The following is a 10,921-nucleotide window of genomic DNA, read 5'->3' on the forward strand; positions in this document are numbered from 1 at the left end:
TTGTTTTCTTATTGTTAAGTTTTAACAGTTCTTTGTATATTTTAGATAACAGTTCTTGATCAGATGTGCCTTCTACAAGTCACATATTTTCTCCAGGTCTATGGCTTCTCATTCTCTTGACATTGTCTGTTGCAGAGTAGAAGTTTTTAATTTTAATTATATTCTGCTTATCAAGCGTTTCTTTTATTTGATAGTTCCTTTGTGTTGTATCTTAAAAGTTTCCGCCATACCCAAGGTCATCTAGGATCTTTTCCTATTATATCGTCTAGGAATTTTATAGTTCGCATTTTACATTTGGGTCTGCAATCCATTTAGAATGGATTTTTGAGACGGGTGTAGAGTCTGTATCTAGATTCATGTTTTGCATGCGGACGTCCAGTTGTTTCAGCACCTTATCTCTTTGGTCAAAGATCACTTAACAGTATTTACGCAGGTCTATTTATGAGCTCTCTGTTCTGTCCCATTGATCTATTTGTCTCTTCTTTGGCCAACATCACACCGTTTTGATTACTGCAGCTTAATAGTAAGTCTTAAAGTCCGTGGTGTTTTCCTTCGACTTTGTTCTTCTCCTTAATGGTGTTGACTATTCTGACTCTTTTGCCTCTTCATATAAACTTTAGAGTCAGTTTGTCAACATCCACAAAAGAATTTGCTGGGCAGCCCTAATTTTAAGGGGAGTTTGTCCCAGTAGTCAGCGTCCAGAGCCCTAAGTCTACTAAGTTTGGGTTCCTCCTTTCTGGGCTTGGATAAAAGCTTTGGATTTTTAGAGATTTTTTGTGTGTTTGCACATTGTGTACCTGGACCTAAGCCATGAAAAGTAATCACAGTCATAATCACAGTTTCCCATAGCACAAAGAATGCCATACCGGAGCTGGAATAATAGTGCTTGGCTCTCACCATAACACTAACAGTCCTCATCATAATCTTCATCATAAAATCATCTTATCTTTATTGAGCGCTAAGTGCAAAGCCCTGAGCTCAGTCCTTTGTATCATGTCACCAGTCCTTCTGAGGCAAAAGCACATATTACCATCCACTGAAAATATAGGTACTGAGAGGTTAAGTAACTTGTTCAAGTTTCACGCAGGGAGTAAGCAGTGAAGCCAGGACTCAAACCCACTTTTAACCCCTGCACAGCACTCATTCTCCCTGGCTTTCCCCTTCCACCCCTGGGTAACACGACCATTCTGGGCCTGACCTTCAGGCTTCCTGAAGGACAGCCCAGGTAAGCGCATCATCCTGCTTTGAGCAGGATGTCCTGGTAGAGGGACCGCCTCTACTCCAGTTCCTTGAAACCCTCCTTATGAAACCCACATACTTGAGAAATGAAGCCTTAAGCATTCTCTCCGCCCCCCCTACCACCCCCTGGCTTTTACCTGCTTCCTCACGGCCTCTGGTCGGTTACAACCCTCTCTTACTCTTTATTTACCTCTTAATAAGCCCTATCTCCTCTCAGCTGTCTAACATGGCACCACTTAATTTCTCCGGGAGGCGGAAGCTGACAGATGGCGTCTTTGTCCCAAACCACACTGATTTGTCATATTTTTGAACAGCAGTGAACATTCCATGAAACTAAAATAGCAGTCCATTCCCAGGTGTGGACTCACTGAGCAAGGAGATGATCAAGAGCATGTGGACACGTCCACCTGGGGCCGCCGTTCCAAACAGGCTAGATTAAGAAGGGAACGGTGTCCTCAGGCTGCGCCCAGCCCGCTTCTGGCCACGTCTAGGCATCACTCACTGCGGGAGCACGCCACTTTTCCATATCACCTGTATTCTGGATTTGGCCACTCGTCACCTCCTTGGGCTGGATCCCCTAGGGCTGTGGGTCTTTGCCTTTTCCACTCAGGTTCATGACCGTTGAGGAGACAAGGTGGACCCAGCAGGCCAGGAAACCAGCACAACGTGGCCCAGCGCAAGAAGGAAATGTCCCTGATGTCGCCTTTTTTACTCCTAAAGTTCCTATGACTTTTGATTCTTATTCCATAACATGACTATATTTGGGTTAATATAAATATAAGTATTTAAGTTATATGCCAGCTAAATTATTAAAACATACTTTTTTTAAACGAACACCCCAAAATCATGTTGATCCCATAGCTTCAGCACCCTCAGACACACACGACAGGACGTGTGCCTGGAGGTATGTGTGCCCTGTTGGGGAAGCGCACCCCCGGATGTGGGCAACCCTGTCCTGGGGAGGGTGAGCCTACAACAGGGACTGAGAAGTGTCCTCACCACCACATGCCATCCTAAAGAAGAGAGAATTACATCTATAGGAAAGGCAGAGACGGTTGTTACCAGCATAGCAGTGACCTCCGTGGGATCCAAGGAAAAGTAGAAGACAAAGACCGCTCTGACTTACAGCTTCTTAAGCGGCTCCGTCAACCTTGTGATACCTGTCATCATGATGCGAATTGACAAGACAACACTCCAGCCCAATTCATGGAAGTGACCGTTCATAAAGATGTATATACCATAAGCTCATCTCCGTAACTCTCCATCTTCTGTCCCCTTAGTTACCCACATCCCATCCTAAGCAGTGAAGCCCTTTAGGAGAAAAGGGAAGAATGAGGTCTGATGTTCATAGGTGGGGACGCTTTGGCCTCGCCCTTGATGTGCCTGCGTGTGCAGCTAGCATTTGCAGACCTTGACCAGCGTGCTGTGGACGTGTTGGCAGTTGGGATATTGCTCAGAGTCAAAGATGCTCTCATTAAATCCTGTCTCAAATACCATGTGGAATACTGAGATTATGGCAATAACTGATACCCCACCATCCCCAAAGGCATTATCCGATAGGACACAGATGTCAAAGGGGTAGGTGGAAAAGAAGATAGACAAGTCGAGTGATAATCCTTGTTCCTTGGAGCAATTTTGCTGCAATATTTAAGGATTCTTTAAAAAAAAAAAAAAAAGCATGCTCTCATAAAGGGAGAGAGAAAAAGCAATAGAGAAAGCCAGTCACTCCTTTACCCTATGAGATTTCCCATAGAAAGTATGATCCATTCCAGTTCCTTTAAATAGCCTATACTCAGACATTTAACAGGTGTTCCCAGGGGTGCTCTAAAGAAAAAGACTCCTCTTTCTCTGAATCAGGGAGAGAGCATGAATGATTTGATAGTAACATTGACACTCCTGATGGAGTATCCACCCCAAATGCATCAATAAACAGAAACATGTATTTCTGAAATGACACTGAGGAATAAATCTTGGGGGACCGTCACTGTTCTTCACGGGGGAAAAAAAAAGTGCTGTTGGTAAGAGAGGAAGCATAAAAGTAGCTGACGAAATGAAAAGTGCTTAAATATCTGTGACATGCTTCTCCCTGAAAAGAAGAATTATTACTAAAAGGCTAGAGACGCATTGCCCCCAGTCCTCAAAAGTGGTCTCAGTGGCCATTGGAATGATATTGCCCATGACTCGATTTAGCCAGAGCACTCCAGAACCACAGGCACTTCCATAGGAGTCAGCGGGTCTTTAGAATTGCAAGGCTGCTCTCTAATTCCAAGGGCCTTGATCATTTTACAGACTCTAATCTGACCTCCCCTTGGCCTTCCAAAGGCAAGCATATTCATTTCAGGGGACTGGGAGAGTCCTCTGCAAGCGTCTTTTATGACAAGGAAAATGGCGTCTGAGGAGGGCTTGCTTGGGGTTCTCTAAAGCAGCAGTACCCAACCTTTTTGGCACCAGGGACCGGTTCTCCTCTGAGAATCTAATGCCTGATGATCTGAGGTGGAGCCGAGGCGGTGATGCTAGCAGTGGGGAGCGGCTGCAAATACAGATGAAACTTCACTCACTCGCCCGCTGCTCACCTCCTGCTGTGCAGCCTGGTTCCTAACAGACCATGGACCGGTACCAGTCTGCAGCCTGAGAATTGGGGACCCTTGCTCTAGAGGGTCCCAAAGAAGGGAGGTATCAACTCCCTTATCCTCCTCAGGGAAATCTATGAAGTCAAAGGAGAAAGGGAAAATTCCAGCCATGCCTCTTTTTCTGTGGAAGAGTGGGTTTGTCATACCCAAGGCAGCCCAGATTCTAGCAGAAACAGAAGCCATGACATGCCCAGAGGTGCTCAGCATCAGCAGAGAAGACCAGTAAAAGCTACCTCTCCAGGCCTAGCTGGACTTAGTGGCCCCCTGCTGCCAGCTGGGCTCAGTTAAAAGACCCTATGTGGGATATTGGTTTGGTTCTACATCTCACATTTAAAGAGGGACATTTCTAAACTCAGCCTGAGACAGAAGAGCCCACACATCTCCAGGAGAGATTTTGAAACTGTCACACAAGAAAAATTGAGGGCACCTGGAAAGTTAAATTTGACTTGGCATGTCCAAAAGTCTTCATAGAACACCCGATGAGTGCCTTAAGTTATTATGAAAATGGTAGAGGGTAGAATAGGTCCTGTTGACTGGGAGAGCAGAACTAGTTCAATATTTGGCTGAGCAGGAGGAGCTCCTTGAAATGCGACACACTGCCTTGGGTGGTGGCGTGTCCTTTTGCTGGCAGTGGAAAAATGGAGGAGGGAGGATGAGATCCAAGCAGTGGAAACTGTGTGATTTGGTGTCAAGTTGGACCCAGGCTCAGGCCCCAGCTCTGTTTCGTAAGACCTCAGAAAATCTTTCCTGCACCCTCAATTCTTCATAATAATATCTCCTCCTGTGGGTTATTATACAAGTACATGAAGTATTAATTAACACTAGTGCTTGGCATGGTCATAATGCTAAATTTGCCAACGTTGTTGCCACTGTGATTGTCTGAGCTTGATAAATTGGATGGGAAGAGAAAGTGCATAATTTCCTCAGATTCCTTCAGCCCTCTGATTTTGTCATTACTGTGGATTCCATCCTGTCAAAGTTCCTGGTGCCATCTTTTTAATTCTCTGTCAGCCCAGAGTTTTCTACTTCAGCCCCTCTCCAGGTCTTCCCAGACAGAGACCTATATCCTCACCTCCCCTACTGCCACTCTCGCCCCATCTTTTCTCTACTGCAGTCCCTTGTGGCCCCGCTTTCTGTGGTGATAACTGGAAATGGCAGACTTTAAGAGCACATGCTAATATAATTGTGTGGTCAATCACCTTCTCCTTTCAATTTTTCCTCCTGATAGGAAGTGAGGACAGCACAGCACCCAGTCAGCCTCCGGCCATCAATCAAAACTCTAAATAATCATAAGGGCAGATCTTTTACTGGTGGGATTCCATAGATCATGCTTAGCTTTCTAGACAGATCATGGTGGTGGTCCTTTGGGGTCAGGTAAGATGCAGAGCAGTCTCATGACAGGCTGACTGGAAGATGGTTGCAGGTAGGACCTTACCACGTTCACTCATTAATTTTCTGGAGAACCTTAGAACTCACTCTGACCCCTGTCTTTCTCCCACCCAAGAAAAGAGCAGAGCTATGTGCAGAGGTGCTGGAAGGATGTACGTGTGGGCGACTTCATCCAAGTGCGATGCAACGAGGTCATCCCAGCAGACATACTCCTCCTCTTTTCCTCGGACCCCAGCGGGATCTGCCACCTGGAGACCGCCAACTTGGATGGAGAGACAAACCTCAAGCAAAGGCGTGTGGTGAGGGGCTTCTCTCAGCAGGTAGGTTTCTTCCTGAGGTCTTCAACGGTAAGGTTAAGGGGAGAAGCAAGCTAGCTCTACTGGAAAGTTGACCCTAGTCGGGTGTGTAGAGGGAAAAGCAGTGGCTGCCTCCTTTTCCCAAGCACTGGGGTGCCTTTAATCTTCCCAGCAGCCCTCTGATGTGGGTGTTATGCCCTTATCACAGACCAGGAAACTGAGGCTGACGGAGCTGGACTCAGAGCCCAGCCATCCCATTTATGAGCCGTCTCACCTTCGGCACGTCATTACCCTCTCTCACCTTCATTCCCTCGTCTGGGGAATGGGCGCCAAAGCAGTACCTCTCCATAGGGTAGTTCTGAAGCCTAAACAATGCGTGTGTGAATGACGTAGCAGGAAGACACGCACAGGGTGAGAGTCGAGTCAGCAGCTGGCAGCAGCTCGCATGGTGTTCATGGGCAGTGAGTGTTGACTGACCGAAAAGTGGGCGTGATATTGCAATTTTCAATTTAAATTCCCCCTGGAAGAGTTGACTTCCAGTCCGGTACCTCTCTATACCCGTGAGAAAGAATGAAATTCTATTATTTCTCTCCACTCCGCCAGTCTTCGGCTGGGGAGAAATTGAGTGAAGGTCACATTCTTCACTCCACAAAGATTCTCGTGAGTTCTGTTATCTCAACTAACACTTCTCAAGAGGGGACCATTCGCCGTACTTCACTTTGCCTCGCAAAGCACCCAACGAATAGTTCTCATAAAACAGTTCTCCCTGTTCGCATGTTGATTCGGTCCTCAGGAGTCTTTGTTCTCCTCCTGACAGTGAGACTAATAGCCATCCCATAGTTTTGCTGTGAGATTCAAATGAGATAGGAGAGTAAAGGGCAGACAGGCTTCGGTGCACGGGAGACACACAGCCCGCTGTCCTTTGCCGCTGCCTCCGCTGCAGTTGCCACACTGGAAACGGAGCCCACCGTGACCGCGTCACGTCACTGTGTCGATATTACGGTGGCTCGGTCTGCCCCTCGGTCTCCAGGCTCTGTGTGAGCCAGTCACTGCACCCGGGGCTGGTCTCTGAGTTTTCTCGCCTTCGCTTGTCCTTGCCACTTTGACCGAATCACCCCAGTGTTCACAGAAAGGCAGGGCGGGATCCGGGTGAGTTCACAAAGCCACTTGACTCACAGTGACAGGCAGTTTCTGGGCCTTATGCCTGCCCTTTAGAGCGGAAGTCTTTGACCACACCTCACAATAAGAAATATGCATCATGCATGCGTGTGTGCACACCCCCCACGCACGTGTATGTGAGTGTGTAAGGCGGCCACCTCAGACTTACCACGTAACAGAGCATTCTGAGATTTTCTCTTGTATGCTGTTTCTCTCTCTTTTTTTTTTTTTTAGTCCTGGGAGCAGCAAGACTTGTATTTGCTCACAAATCTCCCTTTAGCGCCCCCCACCTCCTCATCACGATTCTGAGTCCTCTTTACTCTCTCTCGGGCAGCTATTTCTGTGTTTTTGGGTTTCAACCAGTCACTTTTCGTTTTGTCCTTGGCAACAGCTCCCAAGCTGTTTCTTGCATGTTAGTCAGATAGTTTGGGATTCGACTCGAGTGAAGAGCCAGATGAAGGGTCATTTACACTCCAGTGCTACCGACCAGCCAGTTTAATAGCATCTCTCAAACTCTAACCCAGAATTCTCATGGGGTGCCTGGGATAATGACTTAGCAAAAAAAAAAAAAGTAAATTCATTTGCGAAAGAAGGAAGATTTATGTGAGCTTGAATTTTTCCACAGTTTCTATTGTTTCAATTCTTGATTCCCCCCTACCTCACTTTGCTCATGCGTTTTTCCATTTCTATATAATAGTAGTAATAATATTTTTCTTAAGCCCTTACTAAGGGGCTTTGCATGATTACCTCATTTATTCTCACAAAAACTCAATGATACGGATGCTCTTATTATCCCCATTATACACATAAGGACACTGAGGCATAGAAGGTTAAGTAACTTGCCCAACGTCACTCAGCTAAGTATCGGAACCAAGATTCAAAGCCGGGTTCATCCAGAGTCTCGGCTCCTAAGGTTTCAGTAGCTCATCTCCCGGCCCTTTGACTATTATCTTGAGATTACCCAAAGATGCTTATTTGAGAGTACACATCTATCATTTTCAATATTCTTTCTACATATAAGGAGCAAGGAGGAATAAAATATAAGGAGGAATAAAAGTAGGCTTAGCCAGCTCCCTGGGGAAGAAGAATTTGGCTGCTCTTTGCTACCTTGCTTCTCCCTTGTGCCTTTAGTACAAAAAGATTCCTGAATGTGGATAGAATTCTCTCTGGCTGACTCTATCTATAGTATTTCTCAAACGTGTGGAATGAAAACATTGATGAGAGGTGCAAGATAAACACCTGTTTCAAGGTCAGGTAAGATCAGAAGGTAATAGGTTACAAGTTTGCAAATGTTTTGTACTGCAGGACTTCTCAGATACTTGATAATCCCCAAGAGGAGAGGGGCCAGCTACCAGTAGGTAGCATTTCTAAACATTTAACAACAGAAACCTTTTATTCCAAGGAACATACCCCAGTACCATGCAAAAGAGGTGAGATGACAACTTAGGGATTCGTCCCCAGTAGTTTTTAAAATGTGCATGCCTCCTTCTCCATCACCACCACTAAATCATGATTCATTATGGAGTAGGGGCCTGAGCATGCATATTTTTTTAAATAACCTTGATACGAACCTACCACCACCTCCTTGAAAACCTGTACAGCAAAGGGAAGATGCCACCTTGGGCACTTCCATGAGAACAAAACTACCATCTATGGGCTTCTTACAGGTGCTAGTGCTTTTGCATGCATTGTCTCTTTCAGTCCTTGCAAGCACCTTGTGAGGTAAATGTTACGATTCTCATATAAAAGACGAAAATTCCGAGGTACAAAAAAAGGCAAATGTTACCACTTGTCTCAGAGAAGATTTTGAAGACGTCCAAATATGGTTTTTTGGGAATTAATATAAGTATTAATGGCTTTCGTTACCTTGTTTTTCCTCTAAATCCCCGTTGTCTGTGAGACCTTCACTTCGCCCAAAGGGTTTTACTAACCACAGAGATTTCTAGAAACTCCCACCCCACACATACACCCAACATTCATTTTCACCATCTCGTGAATGATGAAAGATATTCTTTTTTTTTTTTTTTTTTTAACATTTTTTTTAATGCCTACGACACCTGGTCTTCCTATCTGGTCTCCCGTCCAAGTACTAACCAGGCCTGACCCTGCTTAACTTCCAAGATCAGACATCGGGCTTGTTCAGGGTGGCATGGCCGAAGACCATGGACCATGGCTCCACTGGGACATGAACCCAGGACCTTCTGCGTGTAATGCAGATGTGCTAACCGCTATGCTGTGGAACCACAGAAAGATAGTCTTATTCAAAGTCAATAAGACAAACTTTGTCCCAGCTCTTGCAGACCAGCATTTCTCAAGGTGGAGTCTGCCAAACCCTTATCCCAAGAGAGAGTTCTTGAGAAACAAAGCCCTTGGTCAAATCCGACTGAGAGGCTTATGTGCCGTGGCCCCCTCTTGGTGTTCCAATGTACATTATCATGCTAAGGTCTCTGAGAAGACTTGCAGTCTGGAGGCTGGTTAAATCCTCGAACGCTCAGCTTTCCAAACTTATTTAAGCTCAGAGCCAGTTTTGGAGACAGTAATTTTTAGCATTCTTATGGCAATTTGGGGCACATGTAAACCTGGATTGTGGGACACCCATGATCACAACAAGGAAGGAGGGACAGAGATGTTGACAATCCTCATGGCTTAGCAGTTCATTCTTCCCTTTGCTGTCTACACTCAGATGAAATTGTAACAATGACAGAGCTTCTCAAAAGTCTTCCCTCTGTTACAGGGCACATCATTCTGAAGGTTGCCAGAGAGTTAGTTTCAAAATCCTTTTCTCAGAATTCAACTTGCACCAAGCCAATTTTTTTTTTTCAGTTGTAACTTTTATTGTGATGGGCCATCTTAGAATTCACAAAATTATTGACTTGTTCCTGAAATATTTATTCCCACATTTCATTACTGGGGAAAGGGCAGAAAGGGAAGGAATCCAACATTAGAATTATGCTACTGCGCCTAGCAGGCAAGAGGATGTCGTTAGAGAATTGTACAGTTTTCTCTTTGGTGACATTCTGATACCTGAAACCTCTTTTTTTTAAAAGATTTCCAAGATAGGTAAACCTGAGAATGAGTATGTGCCATTCATTTTGGCAAATGGAGCATTTACCAAAGAGTCAGAAATAAATTCTCCTAATTAGTATTTCAGATCAAACACATTTCTCGTGTTAAAGAACAAAATTCAACTGAGTAAACTTGAAGATCTAACTGGTTTTATTAAGAGATTTATGAATTCAGCAGCACCCCATCTAGCAACTGGAATGGAGCTCTGAGGGGCCGTGCGAGATGGAATGTTTTTGTAGGAAGAGGCGGGGCAAGGGGGCTAGTAACAGAAGAAAAGGATTGCTTTTGAGCCAGGACATCTTTTGGGTTTTTATCATGCCAAATGCCTCTTCTTTCTGTGGGAGAATAGAGAGTTTCCAATGTGAGGGATTACCTCATTGGTGTTGGCTGGGAAATTTCAGACTGGTTAATTAAGATTAGATTTTGGAAGAGGCTCAACAGTTAGGTCAGATATTAAATGTGGTTTTAGTAGCATGGGCTTTATCACAAGTGACACCATTTGGGGCCTGTGGTTTTCTCTTCATCATCACCTATTATCCAAATCACTGAAGCCTGAATTCTAATGAAGCGTGTGTGTTGGTTATTTCCTGGTGGCACCCAAGAACTTGCTCCATCAAGTGAAGCCCAGACTAGCCTCTTCAGTGTCACTGGAGAGAACTGTGGAGTCTCCCACCCTGCCCCAGACTGAACCAGAATCTGCATTTTAACGAGATCCCAGTGTGGTTTATGTGCACGTGAAAGTGTGAAAGCACTGGCCTGGGCATCACAGATTCATGTAATAGTTGTGTTTACCTGTTTACTGCCCAAGTTAAAGGGCTCTCCTCCTTCATTAGCTTGCATTCCTCTGATGGGTAGTGCTTTTAAGCCGTTCGCTCAATTGGGAATCGCCATGGTAGCCTGGATCTTCTGAAGTGAAAGTGTGTGCTGATTTTAAAGTATTTGGGCAGAGAAACACTTTGCTGACAGATTTGAGGTGGGAAAGGGGGTCATTTATCGCCATCCCACTTCAGTGTTGGTGCACCTCAGATGAAGCAAAAAGTAGCTAGCTGCCTGTCCTGAGAACCAGAGGAAAAAAATCCTCTTTCCTGGTGTATTCTGTAATGGGACCTGCCCCTAACAGGCTGTTCTAAATTTCCTTTAACA

The 10,921-nt window shown here is 45.2% G+C and overlaps 1 protein-coding gene and 1 pseudogene across 1 annotated transcript in view; one reads left to right on the plus strand and one right to left on the minus strand.

Moving 5' to 3' along the window:
- ATP10B (ATPase phospholipid transporting 10B (putative)) overlaps window positions 1–10,921 on the plus strand; it is a 90,465-nt gene that overhangs the window by 12,771 nt on the left and 66,773 nt on the right. The window contains exons 3-4 of the mRNA XM_011356781.1: window positions 5,374–5,578; window positions 7,899–7,966. Of these exons, the coding sequence (XP_011355083.1) occupies window positions 5,374–5,578; window positions 7,899–7,966 (273 nt within the window). The remainder of the gene's footprint in view (window positions 1–5,373; window positions 5,579–7,898; window positions 7,967–10,921) is intronic.
- Window positions 8,758–8,873, minus strand: LOC111737724 (annotated as a pseudogene).

The sequence above is a fragment of the Pteropus vampyrus genome, unplaced genomic scaffold (assembly GCF_000151845.1).
Source record: "Pteropus vampyrus isolate Shadow unplaced genomic scaffold, Pvam_2.0 Scaffold30, whole genome shotgun sequence".
Classification (NCBI taxonomy): domain Eukaryota; kingdom Metazoa; phylum Chordata; class Mammalia; order Chiroptera; family Pteropodidae; genus Pteropus; species Pteropus vampyrus.